Consider the following 24,875-nt stretch of genomic DNA (forward strand, 5'->3'; position numbering starts at 1 on the left):
GTTTAGCTGTAAAAATTGTCCTTTGGTCGAGTAAAGTTTTGGAAAGCAGTGTGAACACAAAACTGTCCTAGGTCTGTGTGAAGACGACACTAGCCTTTTTTTAGATAACTCTTGAACTTGGTTCTAGAATGTTCTGAGTGTTCCGTGCTCCAAAGTGCGGAAAGAAGCCATCAAGTGTAAGATTATAAGACAAGTAAGAAAAAAAGTAAAATCTTCTACTTCTTTTACTTCTACTTCTCCTTAAATTCATAAAAAAATCAAATATAAAGAGGCATATTACTACTCTAAAGGTAAATCCAAGTAGTGAGTTGTCTCCAGTTTCGGTCAACACCTTCCATCATTAACTTAACTTTATGTTAGATTCTAAATGGAGACCAAGAACAGAACCATCATCATCACAGAATTTATTCTACTTGGATTTACCACGGACCTGAAGACAAATGCCATGCTATTTGTCTTATTCTTTATCATCTACCTAGTCACATTTTCTGGAAACATCCTCATAGTATATATGGTCCTTATCAACCCGAAGTTGCACAAACCCATGTACTTTTTTCTTTGCATATTATCCTTTCTTGACTTGTGTTATTCGACAACAGCTTTGCCCCGATTATTGGCCGATCTCTTTTCTACTGAGAGATCCATCTCATATGTGGCTTGTGTCCTTCAGATCTATATCATCCTTCTGGTGGAAGGTTCAGAGTGCCAGCTCCTTACTGTGATGGCTTATGATCGATATGTCGCCATATGTCATCCTCTCCGCTACCCAGTCCTCATGCGTTTGGGTAACTGCTATAAGTTGGTGGTGTTAGTATTTGTATTAACCTTCATGCTTTGCACTCTCCCATCGATTCTCCATCCCATCACTATTTGTTATAACCGGATCAACCATTTCATGTGTGAGGTGTTGGCCGTCCTAAAGTTATCATGTGAGAGCATTTCTTCCAGTGAACTCCAGATATTTTCCGTCAGTTTTATCACTCTTCTCCTTCCTCTTGTGCTTATTTTACTGTCTTATGCTGCTATCATATCTTCTGTACTAAAGATTCGCTCCGCAGGAAGGTCTAAGGCCTTTTCCACCTGTACGTCCCATCTAGGGGTGGTGGCTTTGTACTTTGGGACAGTCATGCTGATGTACTTTGGTCCCTCATCCAGTTACTCCACAGATCAGGAGAAATATAGCTCCATATTTTATGTCATCGTGTCTCCAATGTTGAATCCTCTTATCTACAGCCTCAATAACCGTGAAGTTAAAGATACAATGAAAAAGTTTTTCACAAAATCTTGAAACCTCGAAGAAATTAGAGATAAAAGCGGATTTTCATTGGGTTCTTCCGATTCTTATGAATGCTACAGTGGATTACAGTAGTTGTATTTCATGAAAATTAGTAAAATTTCTGTTCTGCCTTGTATGGCAGCCTGCTAATAGTCATTCATTGCAATTTCTGTTACAACCCCTAGAGGTCGTTGTTATTCTATGAATTCATGAGTTTCTTTTTAAGCTAAATGTATTCTGGGTAAGAAACGCCCCCCTCTGAGCTGAGAAGAAGCCTGCAGCCATTTTCTCCTTGGATTTGTTAGGAAAGGACCTGCCGACTTACCTCTCTGTACATTCACCCCTGCCTAGTGTAATCCGGTGAGCAAAGCAAATTATATGTGTTAGTGATAGAATCTTAGATGGAGACTGTAGTAAATGCATTGTACATTGTAATTCTACATCTTAGTCCCTGCCTTGCTTGTATAGATAAGATTCTCTATCTGTGTTGCAGCTGCAGTGACCTTTCACCTACATTCTCATTATAACTGCATCTCATATACTGTTATGCTATGTTAACTCTGTATTAACACTGTACTAACTGTAATCATTTTCTTGTTATAGTTTTTACCCGTAGACCGTATTCAACTGCATCTTGGCTATACCGTATTCAACTATATCTTGGATATTCCTATATTCACTGTATATTCCACGTATACTGCAATCAAGTTCATGTTACCAGCCAATAAATCAAGGCTACTGAATTCAGTCTGTTTATTTGAAAATGTGAACGAGGGTTTAGCTGTATGCCAGAGATTCACAGCGTTACGTGAAAGAAGGCAGAACAGTAAAAACGGACACTGACCGCAGATGGTAGATAAATAGACTGCATGGGACCGCTATCACCTACACTGCACCGCATATGGGTACTATAGCAGTCGCCATACAGCCGCAGGGATCAAGACCTCAGCCCTCCCCAGCAAGCACAACACCTTTCCCGGAACCCGTTCACGTATAGACCCAGCTTTTCCGCCCAAGTTATCATCAATCCACAGGTGAGTGCACAATGTCTGCGTCCCAAGCACCCTCAGTCAGGACAAGGTCCCGAGTAAGCTGCTCTAACACGTCTTCAGTGAAAGAGTTCGCTGCTCTCACTCGTGCAGAAGCTGTGGCTTTTTTTTTTTTTTCGTATCCCCAGCGCTTTTTGTATCTCATCCGACCGTGCCTCCTGCAGCGGCCGATCAGTGCACTGCGTCTGTGCGTTTGAAAAGTCAAATGGCGTTCCTTGTCTTCTGAGCCCCGCCATGCGCCCAAACAATTGATTTCCACCACATATGAGGTATCTGCGTACTCGGGAAAAATTGCACAATACGTTTTATGGTGCATTTTTTCCTGATACCGTTGTAAAAAGAAAAAAAAAAAGCTACCTTGTTGCTGCAAAAATTTTAAAAAATTTTTTTTAAAAAAATAAATAATTTTCACGGTTCAACATTATCAACTTTCAGTGGAGACCCTGGGGGTACAAGGGGCTCACTAAACATCTAGATAAATTCCTTGAGGGGTCTAGTTCCAAAATGGGGTAATTTGTGGGGGAGCTCCACTGTTTAGGCACCATGATGGGGGGGGTCTAAAAACGTGACATGGCGTCCGGTAATGATTCCAATCAATTTTGCTGTCAAATGGTGCCCTTCTCTTCTGAGCCCCGCCATGCGCCCAACAATTACTTTCCACCACATGTGAGGTATCTGCGTACTCAGGAGAAAATGGACAATACGTTTTATGGTGCATTTTTTCCTGATACCCTTGTGAAAAAAAGCTACCTAGTTGAAGCAACAGTTTTGTGGTAAAAAAAATTTTTTTCTTTTCACGGCTCAACGTTATAAACTTCTGTGAAGCCCCCAGGTGTTCAAAGTGCTCATCAAACATCTAGAAAAAATATTTGAGGGCTCTAGTTTCCAAAATGGAGTCACTTGTGGGGGAGCTCCATTGTTTAGGCACCTCAGGGGGTCTTCAAACCCGACATGGCGTCCGCTAATTAGTGCAGCTAATTTTGCGTTCAAAAATTCAAATGGCGCTCCTTGCCTTCTGAGCACTGCCGTGTGTCCAAACATTTGATTTCCACCACATATGAGGTATCTGCGTACTCAGGAGAAAATGGACAATACATTTTATGTTGCATTTTTTCCCGATACCCTTGTGAAAAAAAAGCTACCTAGTTGAAGCAACAGTTTTGTGGTAAAAAAAAAATTTTTTCTTTTCACGGCTCAACGTTATAAACTTCTGTGAAGCCCCCAGGTGTTCAAAGTGCTCACCAAACATCTAGAAAAATTATTTGAGGGCTCTAGTTTCCAAAATGGGGTCACTTGTGGGGGAGCTCCATTGTTTAGGCACCTCAGGGGGTCTTCAAACCTGACATGGCGTCCGCTAATGAGTGCAGCTAATTTTGCATTCAAATGGCGCTCCTTGCCTTCCGAGCACTGCCGTGTGTCCAAACATTTGATTTCCACCACATATGAGGTATCTGCGTACTCAGGAGAAAATGGACAATACATTTTATGTTGCATTTTTTCCCCGATACCCTTGTAAAAAAAAAAAGCTACCTAGTTGAAGCAACAGTTTTGTGGTAAAAAAATGTTTTTTTCTTTTCACGGCTCAACGTTATAAACTTCTGTGAAGCCCCCAGGTGTTCAAAGTGCTCATCAAACATCTAGAAAAAATATTTGAGGGCTCTAGTTTCCAAAATGGGGTCACTTGTGGGGGAGCTCCATTGTTTAGGCACCTCAGGGGGTCTTCAAACCCGACATGGCGTCCGCTAATGAGTGCAGCTAATTTTGTGTTCAAAAATTCAAATGACGCTCCTTGCCTTTCAACCTCTGCCGTGCACCCAAACAATTGATTTTTACCCCATATGGGGTATCAGCGTACTCAGGAGAAAATGCACAATAAATTGTAGGGCGTACTTTCTCTTTTCTCCCTTGTAAAAATGAAAATTTTATGGCTAAAGTAACATTTTTGTGTTAAAAAGTAAAATTTTCATTTTTTCCTTCCACATTGCTTTGGTTCCTGTGAAGCACCTAAAGGGTTAATAAACTTCTTGGATGTGGTTTTGAGCAGTGTGAGGGGTGCAGTTTTTAGAATGGGGTCACTTTTCGGTATTTTCTGTCATCTCGGCCTCTCAAAGTCACTTCAAATGTGATGTGGTCCCTAAAAAAAATATTTTGTAAATTTTGTTGGAAAAATTAGAAATTGCTGATGAACTTTGACCCCTTCTAACTTCCTAACGAAAAAAAAATTTCTTTCGAAAATTGCGCTGATGTAAAGTTGACAAGTGGGAAATGTTATTTAGTAACTATTTTGTGGGACATATCTCTCAGATTTATGGGCATAAATTTTCAAAGTTTGAAAATTGCGAAATGTTCCAAATTTTCGCACAATTTCCTAAATTTTCACAAATAAACGCAAAAAGTATCGGCCTAAATTTACCACTGACATGAAGTATAATATGTCACGAAAAAACAATCTCAGAATCGCCAGGATCCGTTGAAGCGTTCCAGAGTTATAACCTGTCAAAGTGACACTGGTCAGAATTGCAAAAAATGGCCCGGTCATTAGGGTGTTTTAGTGGCCGCGGGTGAAGGGGTTAATAGTGCCTTGAGAGCCCTGACTGTATCCTGGTACGTCTCCGACAGAGAGGAGACATTAAGGGGGATTTTCTTCGGTTTCTGCCAGTACAGAGGTATGGTGAGTGCCTTGATAGTGCCTTGAGAGCCCTGACTGTATCTGGCGGAATATAATGTGTTCTTCGCGAGCCTAGGTAGAAGGAACATTGGAAGAATCCCTTAACTTTGGTCTTAATCAGTGTTATTGAGTCTTGGATGGACCATCCTCATGAGGTGTATGTAGTGTGAACAGATTTTACTAGTACTGGGATATCGATGTCAGCTGCTACATAGTGAGGGTGAATGTAATTTCTTATCGCCCACGTGACACTTCATCCTGGAAGCGGTAGAAAAACGTGTCGTGCTGTGGTTGTGGACTGAGATAGAAATCTATGTAATTATCTGGATGTGCATAGTTGCTGGTACAGAACAGAAGTGTACTACTGCATAGACCAGGCATCCAGATTGAAGTGTTGGTCTTAGGTTGTTTGCCCTTTGAAGATGGGGTCTGATCAGTCCACGCCTGTCAAGCTCACGGCAGAGGAATTAGTAAGTGAGCGAGAAGGGAGGAAATACGTTAAAAATATGAAGTCTCTCCTCAAGGTGGCAGGGATTACTTCCAGGAAAGGGCGATTGGAGGAGCAGGAATGGAGAGATGTCTTGATAAATAAGCGAGGGGTTTTGAAAGACGAAGATCTCCTTATGGATGCTGAGGCATGGTATAGAACGTCTAAAGATGTTAAAAAAATTGGCATGGAAAGAGGAATGTTATGGAAATGGCAGATATTTCTATATTGCACCAGCTCAGAAAATGGCACCTCAGGAAGTGGTCAAGCCCATTAGAAAGCAACGCCCACCACCCTATAAGCTGTCCCCATAGGGTGGACTTGTGTACTGTCTGTGGAGCACTGTGTCCACGTAAGCCCACCCATTATTTCCTGTCCTGAATGTAGATTTCTTTCTGTCACTCTGTGTTTTGGGTGGGGTATGATATAGGGATATTATGTCAGGGTCTGACCGGAGATAGGGATATGCTGGAAGCTCGGCCCTGACCACCATTAGGTCTACCGTCGAGATGAGGGCGAGTACAGGGTCCCTAGTTACAGGGTCAGCCCAGGGGTCCCTATATAATCCATATTCCCAGTGACAGATTGAATACCTCCTGAATGTAGATGGCACAAGCCATGTCCCTCCCTCCCAGGCCTCTTCAGACGCCAGTTTTGGCCAACACCTACTTCCTCTTTTAGCGGCCACTTCATCCCAGTCACTACATAGTTCCTCTTTTGATGCCATTTTAGTCTGCCCGACACCCAGTTCCCTTTTCTAGCCGCCATCTTAGAGCCCAAAGCCACTGCTCTGTTTATTGCTAATGTAGCAGAGGCTGCAAAGGAGGGACATAGGGACCTGAATCCACACTACGTTTTTGGTCATATATACAGTTGTGCCCCATTGTGTTCCCACTAATGAACCTTAACAAAGGACATTGCTGATAGTCCTGTGGAAACTTTCACCCTTCACTTTTGCTTGTTTGTTTTTGCTGTACCTAGTATACAATTTATTAGACCATATAGACTGCTCACTATTAGTCCTGGTGGACAGTGAATATTTTTCTGCCTATGGCAGTTGATGCTTAGCCTACTTTTGAGATATTCTCACTTGTATGTTATCCTGCCTGGTATCTTGCTCAAGAGTTCCCTGATAGAGAGGGTGGAGGCTCATGTGGTCCTAAGGGGATTTTGATCATCAGGAGCTGGCATATATTAGGGTTTTTGTTGGCAGCACCCAGTAATCCTTTGTGTCTTAGTTTGCAGGGTCTGACAGGAGATAGGGATACGCTGGAGGCTCGGCCACCATTAGGTCTACCGTCGGGATGAGGGAGAGTGCAGGGTCCCCAGTTACAGGGTCAGCACAGGAGAGGTAGAGTAGGTATGCTCCACTGCTTTTTCCTAGTTGTGTATATGTGGTCAGGGGGTGCTGCTTACTAGTTACCAAACCCTCTTGTGCTCTTTTTTTCCCAGGGTTTTAGGGGATCTTAGTTTTTAGAATTTCAGTGTTCTCCTGACCCCAATTTACACCCATTGCTCTTTCTTACAAACCTGGGTATAGTCTTTTGAATCAGGTCTCCGAGAGCTCATATGCAAACAACTACAGGCTGGTAACTCCTGATTACAGAGTGAAGGACCAAGACACCCTCCTTCAAGTGGCAAGACGTCTGGAGATGAATCTAGCAGCTTACAAGATCACCCCACATACAAATGGGCTGCATTCACAGTCACCTGAAAAGTATCTTCACGTCATCTCCAGCCCAGAAGTCATTCTACCTGTTTGCCATGGAGGAAGACAGCAGCACTTTGAATGCTACTCAGCACAATTAGATTGCATCGCTGTAAATTTATGACTGCCTTAACACTAGTAAAGTGGCTTGGGAATGAGTGGGCTGAGCACGCCAAACGACTTAAGCCTGCTTTACACACTTCAATAGATCTTTCAATCCGTCGTCGGGGTCAAGTTGTAAGTGACGCACATCCGGCATCGTTCGTGACGTATTTGCGTGTGACATCTACGTGCGATCGATATTGAACGCAAATACGGTGATCGCATACACGTCGTTTATTCCTCATACATTGGACGTTTGGTAGTACGAAACTAGTCAATTGTAACGTGTGACATCCCTCATACGATTTTGGTGTCTGAGGCTATGTGCGCAGGTGTGCGCTCTGCACCGCAGCTTAAAAAAGGTCTGTTTCAGAGCGCAGCTGAAGAGCTGCGTTCTGAAGCGCCTCACAATGTCTGTCATTCACTAATCTCTGTCAGACGGTCACTATCTCTGTCCCTCTCTCTCTGTCCATGTCAGTCTATCCCTCTTACCCCCTCTCTCATATACTCACCGATCCCCGATCCCCGGCGCTGCACGGCATTCACACTGCTCCGGCGGCTTTTACTGTTTTGAAAAAGCCGGCCGCCCATTAAAAAATTCAAATGGCACTCCTTGCCTTCCGAGCACTGCCGTGTGTCCAAACATTTGATTTCCACCACATATGAGGTATCTGCGTACTCAGGAGAAAATGGACAATACATTTTATGTTGCATTTTTTCCCCGATACCCTTGTAAAAAAAAAAAGCTACCTAGTTGAAGCAACAGTTTTGTGGTAAAAAAATGTTTTTTTCTTTTCACGGCTCAACGTTATAAACTTCTGTGAAGCCCCCAGGTGTTCAAAGTGCTCATCAAACATCTAGAAAAAATATTTGAGGGCTCTAGTTTACAAAATGGGGTCACTTGTGGGGGAGCTCCATTGTTTAGGCACCTCAGGGGGTCTTCAAACCCGACATGGCGTCCGCTAATGAGTGCAGCTAATTTTGTGTTCAAAAATTCAAATGACGCTCCTTGCCTTTCAACCTCTGCCGTGCACCCAAACAATTGATTTTTACCCCATATGGGGTATCAGCGTACTCAGGAGAAAATGCACAATAAATTGTATTGTGTACTTTCTCTTTTCTCCCTTGTAAAAATGAAAATTTTATGGCTAAAGTAACATTTTTGTGTTAAAAAGTAAAATTTTCATTTTTTCCTTCCACATTGCTTTGGTTCCTGTGAAGCACCTAAAGGGTTAATAAACTTCTTGGATGTGGTTTTGAGCAGTGTGAGGGGTGCAGTTTTTAGAATGGGGTCACTTTTCGGTATTTTCTGTCATCTCGGCCTCTCAAAGTCACTTCAAATGTGATGTGGTCCCTAAAAAAAATATTTTGTAAATTTTGTTGGAAAAATTAGAAATTGCTGATGAACTTTGACCCCTTCTAACTTCCTAACGAAAAAAAAATTTCTTTCGAAAATTGCGCTGATGTAAAGTTGACAAGTGGGAAATGTTATTTAGTAACTATTTTGTGGGACATATCTCTCAGATTTATGGGCATAAATTTTCAAAGTTTGAAAATTGCGAAATGTTCCAAATTTTCGCACAATTTCCTAAATTTTCACAAATAAACGCAAAAAGTATCGGCCTAAATTTACCACTGACATGAAGTATAATATGTCACGAAAAAACAATCTCAGAATCGCCAGGATCCGTTGAAGCGTTCCAGAGTTATAACCTGTCAAAGTGACACTGGTCAGAATTGCAAAAAATGGCCCGGTCATTAGGGTGTTTTAGTGGCCGCGGGTGAAGGGGTTAATAGTGCCTTGAGAGCCCTGACTGTATCCTGGTACGTCTCCGACAGAGAGGAGACATTAAGGGGGATTTTCTTCGGTTTCTGCCAGTACAGAGGTATGGTGAGTGCCTTGATAGTGCCTTGAGAGCCCTGACTGTATCTGGCGGAATATAATGTGTTCTTCGCGAGCCTAGGTAGAAGGAACATTGGAAGAATCCCTTAACTTTGGTCTTAATCAGTGTTATTGAGTCTTGGATGGACCATCCTCATGAGGTGTATGTAGTGTGAACAGATTTTACTAGTACTGGGATATCGATGTCAGCTGCTACATAGTGAGGGTGAATGTAATTTCTTATCGCCCACGTGACACTTCATCCTGGAAGCGGTAGAAAAACGTGTCGTGCTGTGGTTGTGGACTGAGATAGAAATCTATGTAATTATCTGGATGTGCATAGTTGCTGGTACAGAACAGAAGTGTACTACTGCATAGACCAGGCATCCAGATTGAAGTGTTGGTCTTAGGTTGTTTGCCCTTTGAAGATGGGGTCTGATCAGTCCACGCCTGTCAAGCTCACGGCAGAGGAATTAGTAAGTGAGCGAGAAGGGAGGAAATACGTTAAAAATATGAAGTCTCTCCTCAAGGTGGCTGGGATTACTTCCAGGAAAGGGCGATTGGAGGAGCAGGAATGGAGAGATGTCTTGATAAATAAGCGAGGGGTTTTGAAAGACGAAGATCTCCTTATGGATGCTGAGGCATGGTATAGAACGTCTAAAGATGTTAAAAAAATTGGCATGGAAAGAGGAATGTTATGGAAATGGCAGATATTTCTATATTGCACCAGCTCAGAAAATGGCACCTCAGGAAGTGGTCAAGCCCATTAGAAAGCAACGCCCACCACCCTATAAGCTGTCCCCATAGGGTGGACTTGTGTACTGTCTGTGGAGCACTGTGTCCACGTAAGCCCACCCATTATTTCCTGTCCTGAATGTAGATTTCTTTCTGTCACTCTGTGTTTTGGGTGGGGTATGATATAGGGATATTATGTCAGGGTCTGACCGGAGATAGGGATATGCTGGAAGCTCGGCCCTGACCACCATTAGGTCTACCGTCGAGATGAGGGCGAGTACAGGGTCCCTAGTTACAGGGTCAGCCCAGGGGTCCCTATATAATCCATATTCCCAGTGACAGATTGAATACCTCCTGAATGTAGATGGCACAAGCCATGTCCCTCCCTCCCAGGCCTCTTCAGACGCCAGTTTTGGCCAACACCTACTTCCTCTTTTAGCGGCCACTTCATCCCAGTCACTACATAGTTCCTCTTTTGATGCCATTTTAGTCTGCCCGACACCCAGTTCCCTTTTCTAGCCGCCATCTTAGAGCCCAAAGCCACTGCTCTGTTTATTGCTAATGTAGCAGAGGCTGCAAAGGAGGGACATAGGGACCTGAATCCACACTACGTTTTTGGTCATATATACAGTTGTGCCCCATTGTGTTCCCACTAATGAACCTTAACAAAGGACATTGCTGATAGTCCTGTGGAAACTTTCACCCTTCACTTTTGCTTGTTTGTTTTTGCTGTACCTAGTATACAATTTATTAGACCATATAGACTGCTCACTATTAGTCCTGGTGGACAGTGAATATTTTTCTGCCTATGGCAGTTGATGCTTAGCCTAGTTTTGAGATATTCTCACTTGTATGTTATCCTGCCTGGTATCTTGCTCAAGAGTTCCCTGATAGAGAGGGTGGAGGATCGTGTGGTCCTAAGGGGATTTTGATCATCAGGAGCTGGCATATATTAGGGTTTTTGTTGGCAGCACCCAGTAATCCTTTGTGTCTTAGTTTGCAGGGTCTGACAGGAGATAGGGATACGCTGGAGGCTCGGCCACCATTAGGTCTACCGTCGGGATGAGGGAGAGTGCAGGGTCCCCAGTTACAGGGTCAGCACAGGAGAGGTAGAGTAGGTATGCTCCACTGCTTTTTCCTAGTTGTGTATATGTGGTCAGGGGGGTGCTGCTTACTAGTTACCAAACCCTCTTGTGCTCTTTTTTTCCCAGGGTTTTAGGGGATCTTAGTTTTTAGAATTTCAGTGTTCTCCTGACCCCAATTTACACCCATTGCTCTTTCTTACAAACCTGGGTATAGTCTTTTGAATCAGGTCTCCGAGAGCTCATATGCAAACAACTACAGGCTGGTAACTCCTGATTACAGAGTGAAGGACCAAGACACCCTACTTCAAGTGGCAAGACGTCTGGAGATGAATCTAGCAGCTTACAAGATCACCCCACATACAGATGGGCTGCATTCACAGCCACCTGAAGAGTATCATCACGTCATCTCCAGCCCAGAAGTCATTCTACCTGTTTGCCATGGAGGAAGACAGCAGCACTTTGAATACTACTCAGCACAATTAGATTGCATCGCTGTAAATTTATGACTGCCTTAACACTAGTAAAGTGGCTTGGGAATGAGTGGGCTGAGCACGCCAAACGACTTAAGCCTGCTTTACACACTTCAATAAATCTTTCAATCCGTTGTCGGGGTCAAGTTGTAAGTGACGCACATCCGGCATCGTTCGTGACGTATTTGCGTGTGACATCTACGTGCGATCGATATTGAACGCAAATACGGTGATCGCATACACGTCGTTTATTCCTCATACATTGGACGTTTGGTAGTACGAAACTAGTCAATTGTAACGTGTGACATCCCTCATACGATTTTGGTGTCTGAGGCTATGTGCGCAGGTGTGCGCTCTGCACCGCAGCTTAAAAAAGGTCTGTTTCAGAGCGCAGCTGAAGAGCTGCGTTCTGAAGCGCCTCACAATGTCTGTCATTCACTAATCTCTGTCAGTCCGTCACTATCTCTGTCCCTCTCTCTCTGTCCATGTCAGTCTATCCCTCTTACCCCCTCTCTCATATACTCACCGATCCCCGATCCCCGGCGCTGCACGGCATTCACACTGCTCCGGCGGCTTTTACTGTTTTGAAAAAGCCGGCCGCCCATTAAACAATCTCGTATTCCCTGTTTACCCCGCCCACCGGTGCCTATGATTGGTTACAGTGAGACACGCCCCCCACGCTGAGTGACAGGTGTCACACTGCACCCAATCACAGCAGCCGGTGGGCGTGTCTATACTGTGTAGTGAAATAAATTAAAAAAAACGGCGTGCGGTCCCCCCCAATTTTAAAACCAGCCAGATAAAGCCATATGGCTGAAGGCTGGTATTCTCAAGATGGGGAGCTCCACGTTATGGGGAGCCCCCCAGCCTAACAATATCAGCCAACAGCCGCCCAGAAATGCCGCATACATTATATGCGACAGTTCTGGGACTGTACCCGGCTCTTCCCGATTTGCCCTGATGTGTTGGCAAATCGGGGTAATAAGGAGTTATTGGCAGCCCATAGCTGCCAATAAGTCCTAGATTAATCATGTTAAGCGTCTATGAGACACCCTCCATGATTAATCTGTAAGTTACAGTAAATAAACACATACACCCGAAAAAATCATTTATTAGAAAAAAAAAACACAAACATATACCCTGGTTAACCACTTTAATCAGCCCCAAAAAGCCCTCCATGTCCGGCGTAATCCAGGATGCTCCAGCGTCGCTTCCAGCGCAGCTGCATGGAGGTGACCGGAGAAGCAGCAGACACCGCCGCTCCTGTCAGCTCCACGCAGCTAATGAAGACAGCCGCGCGATCAGCTGATCTGTCACTGAGGTTACCCGCTGTCACTGGATCCAGCGGTGGATGCAGCGATGGCCGCGGGTAACCTCACTGACAGCTCAGCTGATCGCGCTACTCACCTCAGTTGCTGACTGGAGCTGACCGGAGCGGCGGTGAGTAGCGCGATCAGCTGAGCTGTCAGTGAGGTTACCCGCGGCCACCGCTGCATCCACCGCTGGATCCAGTGACAGCGGGTAACCAGATCAGCTGATCGCGCGGCTGTCTTCAGTTGCTGTGTGGAGGTGACCGGAATGGCTGTGTCTGCTGCAGCTCCGGTCACCTCCATGCAGCAGAGCTGGACGCGACGCTGGAGCATCCTGGCTTCCGCCGGACATGGAGGGCTTTTTGGGGCTGATTAAAGTGGTGAACCAGGGTATATGTTTGTGTTTTTTTTTCTAATAAATGATTTTTTCGGGTGTGTGTGTTTATTTACTGTAACTTACAGATTAATCATGGAGGGTGTCTCATAGACGCTTAACATGATTAATCTAGGACTTATTGGCAGCTATGTGCTGCCAATAACTCCTTATTACCCCGATTTGCCAACGCACCAGGGCAAATCGGGAAGAGCCGGGTACAGTCCCAGAACTGTCGCATATAATGTATGCGGCATTTCTGGGCAGCTGTTGGCTGATATTGTTAGGCTGGGGGGCTCCCCATAACGTGGGGCTCCCCATCCTGAGAATACCAGCCTTCAGCCGTATGGCTTTATCTGGCTGGTTTTAAAATTGGGGGGGACTGCACGCCGTTTTTTTAATTATTTAATTAATTATTTCACCACACAGTATAGACACGCCCACCGGCTGCTGTGATTGGGTGCAGTGTGACACCTGTCACTCAGCGTGGGGGGCGTGTCTCACTGTAACCAATCATAGGCGCCGGTGGGCGGGGAAAGCAGGGAATATGAGATTGTTTAATGGGCGGCCGGCTTTTTCAAAACAGTAAAAGCCGCCGGAGCAGTGTGAACGCCGTGCAGCGCCGCGCCGGGGATCGGTGAGTATATGAGAGAGGGCTGCTAACTTCAGTTACTCAGGAGATTAGCGGTCACCGGTGAGCCCTTCACTGGTGACCGCTAATCAGGGCGCGACACAGACAGAGCCGCAGCATGACAATGAAGTCGGGTGAAGTTCACCCGAGTTCATTCTGACAGTGCGGCTCTGTCTGTGTCTGCTGTCAGCGGCCATGTAGCAGAGCTGAATGGCAGATGACATAGTAAAAACGCATCCCTACACATTACACACGCTTGGCAAGTCAATAAATAAAAAAAAAAGGTGCCCAATGCATACGTCACAGAACACATGATCTAAAGGATCGCACACAAAATTGATCAATTTAACATAGGCTACTAACGCTCGTGTGACAGCAAATGAACGACCTACGTGCAATCTCATTCAATCGCATATGCGACCTGGGCGTGTCACATCGCATACGAGATCGCACACCTAATTGTAAGGTGTAAAGCTGGCTTTAGAGAGATTAATATAAAGCATCCAGCCACAGGCCTATGTAAGGTGTGGGAAAGACTTGATGAATGTTATGGGTCCATAGAAGCCATTGAAAATGCTTTATACCAAAGAGTTGATGGTTTTCCTAAGATAGGGCCTAAAGGTTATCAAAAACTTAGAGAACTGAGTGATTTGTTGATAGAGTTACAGGTTGCCCAGGAGGAAGGAAATTTGCCCGGATTGGCTTTCCTGGACACTGCCAGGGGAGTTAATCTGATCGTGCAGAAACTTACTTACAAGAAAAGTAGGTCACATGTGGTTCACGGCACAAGCAAATTCATAATATGCCTTTTCTTCCTTTCACTATATTTGTAAATTTTGTTGTTCAATAAGCTAAAGTCAGAAATGACCCCAGTTTTGACTTCACCTTGTCGTGTCCCACTATCCCCAGTGTCAAACTCAGTAGGACACCCGTGGCAGGCCATAAAACTAACATTGTTTCCACAGGACCTTCTCAACATGCTAGTAAGCCATCTCCAGAAGAGAACAGACCTCAAGATGTCAGTAAGCAGTGTCCCTTACACAAGAAACCACATCCTCTATGCAGAGCCTTCAGGGAGAATTCTTTAGAGGATCACAAAGGTTTCCTCAAGGAAAACAACATCTGCTTCAAATGCTGTGCTACAACATCACACCTCGCCAGGAATTGTGAAGCTAGTGTGAAATGTGCAGAATGCAGCAGCATAGATCACAATACAGCCTTAGACCCTGGACCACCCCCATGAGTGTTGTCACAAGCAGAGGAGCGCAATGCCAAGCAGAAGGATACTGACGTGGACTCCCCTGAAGTCACCTCTCAATGTACCGAGATTTGCGGAGGACCCGTAGGATGAAGATCCTGTTCAAAAATCTGCCTCGTCCGAGTCTACCCAGCAGGCCATAGGGACAAAGCAATAAAGATAAATGTAATCGTAGATGACCAGAGCAACAGGTCTCTAGGCACATCCATCTTCTTCGACAACTTCAGCATCGTAGGCCCCGGTTCTCCCTACTCCTTGAAGATGTGCGCAGGTACTGTCGAGACGGCGGGGAGGAAAGCAACCGGATACAAAGTGGAGTCTGTAGATGGCCAGATCTGTCTATCATTACCGACCATACTGGAGTGCAATCAGATTCCCGACAACAGGTCTGAGATACCTTCACCGGAGGTAGCTACTCATCACCCCCATCTGAAGCGTATAGCTCACCTGATACCTGAGTTGGACCCAGAAGCCCCAATAGCTTTACTCTTGGGAAGAGATATACTACGAGTTCACAAGACTAGAGAATACATCAACGGCTTCCAAAATGCTCCATGCGCACAGAAGATCGATCTTGGATGGGTCATTAAAGGAGACGTCTGTCTAGGAGGAGCACACAAGCCGACCTCAGTCAACAGTATGCTCACCAATACATTAGAAAATGGACGCCCGTCTCTCTTCCAGCCATGTCAGAATAGTCTGCTGGTAAAGGAGTTACCATGCAGCACCCCTCTGCCTTGCCCTTTCTCAGTTCCTTTCTACGAAGACCACGCTTGTGAAGGTGAACAAAACCACATAGGGTGTGCAGTCTTCCACAGGACAAAGGAAGACAACAAGACAGCGATGTCCATAGAAGACAGGATGTTCTTGGACACCATGGATCGAGAAATAGTCAAAGACAAATCAAACAGTTGGGTCGCACCACTACCATTTCGACCTCGGAGACGATGCCTACCAAACAACAGGGAAATGGTCTACAATCGCTTCATCTCCCTCAAGTGCAAACTTCAGAGGTCACCTGAAACAAAATAACACTTCTTTACCTTCATGGAGAAGATGTTAAAGAACAACCACGCGGAGGTCGCACCCGCACTTCAAGACTCCGAGGAGTGTTGGTACTTGCCTATCTTCGGTGTGTACCATCCCAAAATGCCAGGCCAGATAAGAGTGGTATTTGACTCCAGTGCCAAATGCGAAGACGTCTCATTGAATGATGTCCTATTGTCGGGCCCAGACCTCAACAACAGACTCCTAGAAGTACAACTCTGTTTCTGCAAGGATTCAGTGGCATTCATGGCTGACATACAACAGATGTTCCACTGTTTTCTCGTCAAAGAGGAACAGAAACTATTTGAGGTTTTTCTGGTATCGCGACAATGACCCAGATAAAGACATTGCAGAGTACCGGATGAGGGTACACATCTTCGGGAACAGTTCTTCCCCAGGAGTCGCTATCTACGGCCTCAGAAATTCCGCCAAAGAGAGTGAAGAAAAGTATGAGTCAGATGTCAGATCTTTCATAGAAAAAGACTTCTACGTAGACGACTGCCTGAAGTCCACACCAACAACTGAGGCTGCAATCAGTCTCCTAAAAAGGGCTCAAGAAATGCTTGCTCTGTCTAACCTGAGGTAGCATAAAATTGCCTCCAACAATCGAGAATTGATGGAAGCCTTTCCCTCTCAAGACTATTCCAACGATAAAAAGGACTTAGACCTAAGCATTGATTCCCTTCCCATGCAGCAGAGCCTAGGATTGCTTTGGGATTTGAAGACGGATGCCTTCACCTTTCAGATCAACAAAGCCGAGAAACCCTTCACGCGCAGAGGAGTTCTTTCTTTTGTGAGTAGCTTGTACGACCCATTGGGGTTCGTGGCTTCAGTAACCATCCAAGGCAAGATGATGCTAAGGGACTTCACTCAAGAGACATCTGATTGGGATGACCCATTTCCAGCAGAAAAAGCAGATCTGTGGACTGAGTGGAGGAAGTCTCTCGAAGCCTTGACCGACCTTCGTGTAAAACAACCGTATGCTCCTGTGCCATCCACGGAAGTTAAAACACAAAAACTTTGCGTCTTCTGTGACGTATCAGTTAAAGTGATCGCAGCAGTAGCGTACCTCAAAACCACAGATGTGAATGAACAGAGCCACATCGGGTTCGTTATGAGCCGGACAAAACTGGCGCCACTCTGTGAACACACGATACCCAGACTTGAGCTCTGTGCTGCCATTCTCGCGGTTGAATTGACCGAATTTATCTCAGATGGGATGAGCCTGGAGATCAAAGACATCAAATTTTATACAGACAGCAAAGTGGTACTTGGGTATATCTGCAATGAATCGCGATGCTTCTATGTCTAAGTCAGCAACCGGGTACTAAGGAGAAGATCCACTTGCCCTAGTCAATGGCACTACGTGTCTACCCATCACAATCCTGCAGACCACGCAACTAGATCCGTTGCACCAAGTCATCTGAGAGACACTACATGGTTCATAGGTCCTGCCTTCTTGCACCGTTCAATGCCTGACATCAGAGAGTCTTATACATTTGAACTAGTGGACCCAGATGACGATGAAGAGCTTCATCCTCAAGTGTCTGTTCTACATACAGTAACCTAAATAATCACCTCAAATCTCATCGATTCAGCAGGTTCTCGACTTGGAAGTCACTCGTTCGAGCCATCGCATTTCTACTTCATGTAGTTCAGTCCTACAAGATAACACTACCTACAAGTCAGAGACCTTAAAAAAAAACAAGGCGAAAAATTGTATGAAAAATACCCTGACTATAAATAAATAAATTGCAAGTGCTTAATAACAGGGTACTTAGTATATACATTTTTGCAAAAAGGTAAGAAGCTGTCCCACCTCGTCACGGTGTACCCATCTGGGACAATCCCTAACCAACTAAAGTTAAAAACATTTTCTATACCTGACTTGTGTCATATCAAAACTCCAATGTGAATGGTAACAAGTGGTCACCTGGGTCCCAGATTAAATACACAGCAAAGTGGGAAGCAAATTGATTGCCCAGTCTCAGTATAAGGAGGGCTGCACCCCCGTCTAGCACTAAAGCAAGAAAACACCAAAAGACCTTGTAGAGGATGGCATCACTGCAAGCATACATTCACCGCTTCTAATCTGGAAAGAACTAAAATTGCAATACTTCGCGTTATACAAAATGAGACCTACACCAGAGAAATAGACAACCTCAATAAGGGACAACCCATTCCCAGAGACAGTGTCCTGAAGAAGCTCGACCCGTTCGTTGACCAAGACGGACTGCTGAGAATAGGTGGTCGCCTTCAAGAAGCCGAGGTAGACGTTTCAGAGAAATACCCGATAATAATCCCTGGACTTCATTCATCACGTCACCACCCTGCTTATTCAGCATCATCATGTCTTAGTGAAATATCAAGGTCGTCTGTTTACTGAAGGGAATCTACGAGCAGCCAGACTATGGATAGTCGGAACGTATAGAAATGTGAGCAAGCTCATCTTAACTGCGTTTTGTGTCGCAAACTTCGTGGCATGTTCCAAAATCAGAAGATGGCCAATCTGCCACCCGACAGACTTAGTACCGAACCTCCCTTCACCGATGTCGGGCTAGATGTGTTCGGCCCTTGGTGTGTGGCCACACGACACACTAGGAAGATCCATGCTGAAGAAAAGTGCTGGGCAGTTCTATTCACTTGCCTATCCATCAGAGCTGTCCATATCGAAGTAATCGAATCTATGGACACTTCAAGCTTCATAAATGCTCTTCGATGCTTCATCGCGATCAGAGGCCCTGTGAAGCATATTCGTTCTGATAGAGGCACAAATTTTGTTGGAGCGGCAAGAGAAGTCCAAATCCCTATTAACCTGGATATGGTTAATGTAGAAAGGTACCTAGGTGAGCAACGATGCACCTGGACTTTCAACCCACCACATTCCTCACACATGGGAGGAGCCTTGGAAAGAATGATAGGGGTAACACGCAAAATACTAGACTCCGTCTTCTTACAAGCAAATACCAGACTTACACATGAAAGTTTGATTACATTCCTGGCCGAGGTTTCAGCTATCATGAATGCAAGACCGCTGACAACTCTTCCTGGTGATTCTGGAGACCCGACCATCCTTACTCCCACAATGGTACTCACGCAGAAGACTTGTGTTCCAAATGTTCCACCTGGAGAATTTAATGACAAGGACCTCTATAGACGACAATGGAGGCAAGTGCAAAATGTAGCCAATGTCTTTTGGGACAGATGGAAAAGGCAGTACCTCTCCTGTTACGAGGGGGACCCGGGGAAGCGTGCCAAGATGGGAAATGGACTGCTTCCGCCGGTCAAGGTCCACTGTGCGGTGTAAGGGACCGCCGCTATGGTGGGTGAAGAGTGAGCGGGTTGCTGCTAGCGATCGTCTGGAATGTCACAGATGATCTATGTACACCGATCTGCCCTAACCCGTGAGGGTTGTATGGCACAGATCTCACGGCTCGGTGTACCTGTTGCACGGGGAAGCACAGAGGTGCCCACGCACGTGTGCCAGTGGAAGTCACGAGAATATGGCACGAGGGTAGCACAGAGGTGCCCACGCACGTGTGCTTTCAATAACCAGGTGAGTCCAATGGAGACTTGAGGAGCTCACCTGGGACAGGAACACGGCCTGTTGACAGGGGTACTGCCGGAGCAGCAAGGCAGGAACACGGCCTGCAAACGAGGTACTGCCGGAGCAGCAAGGGCCAAGCCCACAAGAGACAGTAATGCCGGAGCAGTGGCGTGGCAGCACGCTGCCAGACATCCAAACATAGAAGGACGGTCGCGCGCCGCCATGATGGCAGGGGGAATTTTTAAGGAGGTGCAGCTCCACCCGAGGGCGGGCGCGAGGCGGAGATGACGGACTTGACCCAATCAGGGTCCACGACGTCCCAGCCTGGCCAGTCAGGATTCACCACGTCACCAGCCTTGTCATCAAGCCGTGTGACGTCAGTGAGCGAATCAGGACCCACCACGCATTGCACATGCTCACCCTCCTGCCTCTGGGAAATAGAGGCGGGATCCTCGGTCTCACAATGTGGAGAGATAACGGGAATCTCACTGCTTCCCTGAGCAGTAAACCTCTGCACATTGCGCAGCCTCGCAGACCTTCGGGGCCGCTGAGCAGGAGAGTCTGCGGCAGGCCAGGAATGGGAGACCGCTTCACTCCTTGTAACAGGAGAACCACTAGGTGTCACCCTTCTGCTGCCTCTCTGAGAAGGTATCTCCTGCACACTGCGCAGTCTGGCAGACCTTCGGCGCTGCTGAGCAGGAGTGCTCGTGGCAGGCAAGGAATGGGAGACTGCCTCAGTCCTTGCCTCAGGAGAGCCACGAGATGTAACATTACCCCCCCGTCTAGGCCCCCCCTCCCTGTCCGTGCTCGAAGGCCGCTATCAAACCCGGGGCGCGGATATGATCCTCCAACTCCCAGGATCTATGCTCCGGACCACGGCCGGCCCACTCCACAAGGTAGTACCTCTTGCCCTGTATGACTTTTGTCTCCACAAGTTTTGCCACCTCAGGGTCGTCGGACGGGGAGTCGGTTTGAGCCGGCAGGGACCCCGAGAATTTATTAAGTCGTACGGGTTTCAGGAGGGACACGTGAAAGGTGTTGGCTATAGCCCAGCGTGGAGGGAGCTGGAGTCGATATGCCACTGGGTTTACCTGCTGTAGTACTTTAAACGGACCCAGATACCTAGGGGCGAATTTGGCTGCCTGTACCCGTAGGTTAACATTCTTAGAGGACAGCCATACTAGGTCACCAGGGGCGAAGGATGGTGCAGGGCGGCGGCAAACATCAGCCGTTGTCACCATCCGGTCTTTAGCCCTTTTAAGAGCCTCTTGGGTGTCATCCCAGATCTCCCGGGCCTTGGTCGCCCAATCCTCCACTCTAGTATCGGGTGACGTAATGGGCATCGGAACCGGGATTCTGGGATGTTGTCCGTTATTGAGTAGGAACGGAGTCTGGCCAGAGGATTCATGGACCGAATTGTTAATGGCAAATTCGGCCCAAGGAAGGAGGTTAGCCCAGTTGTCGTGGTGCGCGGATATAAAATGGCGGAGGTAAGTTACCAAGGTCTGATTAGTCCTCTCCACTAGTCCATTGGTCTCGGGATGGTATGCGGAGGAGATGTTCAGCTCTATCTGCAGGAGCTTACAGAGCTCTCTCCAGAAGCGAGACGCGAACTGGGGACCCCGGTCGCTCACCACCTTGTCAGGCATGCCATGCAACCTAAATACATGCCGAATGAACAAGGTGGCGAGAGCACGTGACGTCGGGAGTCGTGGGAGAGGCACCAAGTGGACCATTTTAGAGAAGTGGTCCGTGATGACCCATACGACCCTGTGCCCTGCTGACTTGGGCAGATCTCCCAGGAAGTCCATCCCCACCACTTCCCAGGGACGATCCGTCACTGGCAGTGGGTGAAGAAGACCTGCCGGTCTCTGCCGGGACGGCTTATTCCGAGCACACGACATACAGGCTCCCACATATTCCTGTATGTCCTGGGGTAGTCTCGGCCACCAATAATGCCTGGTCACCAGGTCTCTGGTCCTTTTGACCCCGAAGTGACCCCCGACCTTGGAGGCATGGGACCACGATAGCACCTCGTTCCGTAGTTCAGGGGGAACGAGGGTTTTGCCAGGTGGCACCTGGTCCAAAGAAGTGGGAGTGACCATCCTCAAGCTGTCCGGGGGTAGTATAAGACGAGGCTCCTCCTCATCCTCCTCCAACACAACCATACAACGTGACAAGGCATCGGCCCGTACGTTCTTCTCACCGGCCAGGTGGCGGATAATAAAGCGGAACCGGGAGAAGAATAAAGACCAACGGGCCTGCCTTGGGTTCAGGCGTTGTGCTGTCTGGAGGTATGTGAGGTTTTTGTGGTCAGAAAATACCTCAAATGGATGCTTCGCACCCTCCAGGAGATGCCGCCATTCCTGGAATGCTAGTTTCATCGCCAGTAACTCCCTATCCCCTATGGAGTAGTTCCTCTCGGCCGGAGAAAAAGAAACACGGATGTTTCCTTCCTCGTTCGTTTTTCTGGTACAGGACTGCACCTGCACCGACCGAAGAGGCGTCTACCTCCAGTAGGAAGGGTTTGGAGATGTCTGGACGATGAAGGATGGGAGCTCTGGAGAAGTGAGTTTTGAGAGTGTGAAATGCCTCTACCGTTTCCCGTGTCCATGCTTTGGGATTAGCGCCCTTGCGGGTAAGGGCAATGATGGGTGCTGCCACCGTCGAGAAGTTGGGAATGAACTGGCGATAATAATTGATAAACCCCAAGAATCGCTGGATCGCCTTCAGCGAGCGGGGCTCAGGCCAGTTCATCACTGTCTCCAACTTCCCCGGATCCATTGCTAACCCCTGACTGGACACTATGTACCCCAGGAACGGCAAGGATTCCTGTTCAAAAACGCACTTTTCCAGCTTAGCATATAACGAATGGGTACGGAGCCTCTTAAGTACTCGGATGACATCCCTCCGATGGGTGGTAAGATCGGGGGAGAAGATAAGAATGTCATCCAGGTATGCAACCACGGAAAGATACAAATCCCGGAAAATGTCATTCACAAAGTCTTGAAATACGGCGGGGGCATTGCAGAGTCCGAAGGGCATTACTAGATACTCGTAGTGACCGTCCCTGGTGTTAAAGGCGGTCTTCCACTCATCGCCCTTTCGGACTCGCACTAGATTATACGCCCCGCGTAGATCCAGCTTTGTGAAGACCTTTGCCCTGCGGAATCGATCAAATAGCTCAGTAATGAGGGGCAAAGGGTATTTGTTCTTGATTGTGATTGCATTTAATCCCCTGTAATCGATACAGGGGCGCAGATCCCCTTCCTTCTTCTGCACAAAAAAGAACCCTGCACCAGCCGGTGAAATAGACTTGCGAATGAACCCCTTCGCCAGGCTGTCCTGAATATATTTGGACATAGCCTCCGTCTCTGGAGCAGAGAGTGGATACACTCTGCCCCTAGGGGGCTCGGAGCCTGGCTTCAGGTCTATTCGGCAATCATATGGCCGGTGGGGAGGAAGAGTATCTGCGGCCCTTTTGGAAAAGACATCCCTGTAGGCCTCATAAGGTGTCGGTAAACCCGGCCCCTCAGTATTCCCTGAGGACCCAACCGACCTAATGGTAGCGGGTGGTTCGGTAGTCACGAGGTGCTCTCTACAGGATCCTGCCCAGGATGAGATCTCCCCTGTTGCCCAGTTGAGTATAGGAGCATGCTGTCTCAACCAGGGAAGGCCCAGTAGGATCTCATCCGTCCCCCCTGGAAGCACCAGGAAGGACACCTGCTCATGGTGTCCCGGTGGTACATCCATCCTGAGAGGGATGGTGATCTGGGTGATAGGATCGAGTAGTATGGACCCGTCGACTACCCGGACCCTGAGTGGCTTGGGCAACAGAACCAGGGGAACTGAGTATCGGGTTGCCAGGGAGGTCGAGATGAAATTGCCTTCAGCGCCTGAGTCCAAGCAAGCCAGGGCAGAGAAGAGAGTAGTGCCGAACTGCAACTGGGCGCTGATAGTCAACCTAGAGGGAGAAGTAGCGTCTAGAGTCCCCCCTCTGATAGAAACTAGACGCTGTCTTTTCCCGACGGTTTGGGACATAGGGTAGCTATGTGTCCCCTCTGCCCACAGGAAAAGCAGATGACACAAGACCGAGAACCTGGGGCAGAGGAGACCACCTTGGACACCTCCATTGACTCCACGGAGTCGCCTACAGGACTGGCTGGGGGACCTGTCTGATGGAAGACGGGAGTCAGACGCTTTTTAGGCCAAGAAGACGTGGGTGCTGAAGAGACCTCGAGCCTTCGCTCCGCCTGGCGGATGTCTATGCGAGAGGCAACCTGAATCAAGGACTCTAAAGTGGCAGGCACCTCACGTGTGGCCAGTGCGTCTTTGACAAACCCTGCCAGGCCCTCCCAAAACACAGGGACAAGGACCTTATCTGGCCAGTCCAGCTCTGCGGCCAGTGTCCTAAAGTGTACAGCAAAGTCCCCGACTGAAGCAGACCCTTGCCGAAGTCGTAGGAGGCGCAGCGCGGAATCGTGGGTGACTTGAGGCCCGAGGAACACCATTCTCATGGCCCCAAGATAAGCTGCTAAGTTATTCACCACACGATCTCCGCGCTCCCACAACGGCGTGGACCACTTCAGCGCTCTCCCTGTGAGCAGGGACTGGACGAAGGCTACCTTCGCCTTCTCGGTAGCGTAAAGAGTCGCGGACAGCTCTAAGTAGGTGGTAACCTGGTTTATAAAACCACGGCACTCAGAGCTGTTGCCGCTAAAGCGCTCTGGAAGCGCAAGGCGAGGAGACCTTCCGCCCAATAGCACAGCCTGGGTAGCCGCCTGGGTGGCGACTGTCGTCAGAGTAGTCTTATTGGAGGAAGACTGCTCCACTGCTGCCAATCGTGACTCCAACTGCTGCACATAACGCAGCAACTGCTGCTGCTCTTCAGCCATAGCCAGACCTTTGACGCGACCGTAATGTTACGAGGGGGACCCGGGGAAGCGTGCCAAGATGGGAAATGGACTGCTTCCGCCGGTCAAGGTCCACTGTGCGGTGTAAGGGACCGCCGCTATGGTGGGTGAAGAGTGAGCGGGTTGCTGCTAGCGATCGTCTGGAATGTCACAGACGATCTATGTACACCGATCTGCCCTAACGCGTGAGGGTTGTATGGCACAGATCTCACGGCTCGGTGTACCTGTTGCACGGGGAAGCACAGAGGTGCCCACGCACGTGTGCCAGTGGAAGTCACGAGAATATGGCACGAGGGTAGCACAGAGGTACCCACGCACGTGTGCTTTCAATAAC

The 24,875-nt window shown here is 47.4% G+C and overlaps 1 protein-coding gene across 1 annotated transcript; it reads left to right on the plus strand.

The window, feature by feature from the left end:
- The first annotated feature begins 367 nt into the window (after nucleotides 1–367).
- On the plus strand, nucleotides 368–1,288 carry LOC142297445 (olfactory receptor 5V1-like). The gene has a single exon (XM_075341673.1). The coding sequence runs from the start codon at nucleotides 368–370 to the stop codon at nucleotides 1,286–1,288; it is 921 nt and encodes a 306-aa protein (XP_075197788.1).
- The last annotated feature ends 23,587 nt before the right edge of the window (nucleotides 1,289–24,875 follow it).

The sequence above is a fragment of the Anomaloglossus baeobatrachus genome, chromosome 3 (assembly GCF_048569485.1).
Source record: "Anomaloglossus baeobatrachus isolate aAnoBae1 chromosome 3, aAnoBae1.hap1, whole genome shotgun sequence".
In the NCBI taxonomy this organism is placed as follows: domain Eukaryota; kingdom Metazoa; phylum Chordata; class Amphibia; order Anura; family Aromobatidae; genus Anomaloglossus; species Anomaloglossus baeobatrachus.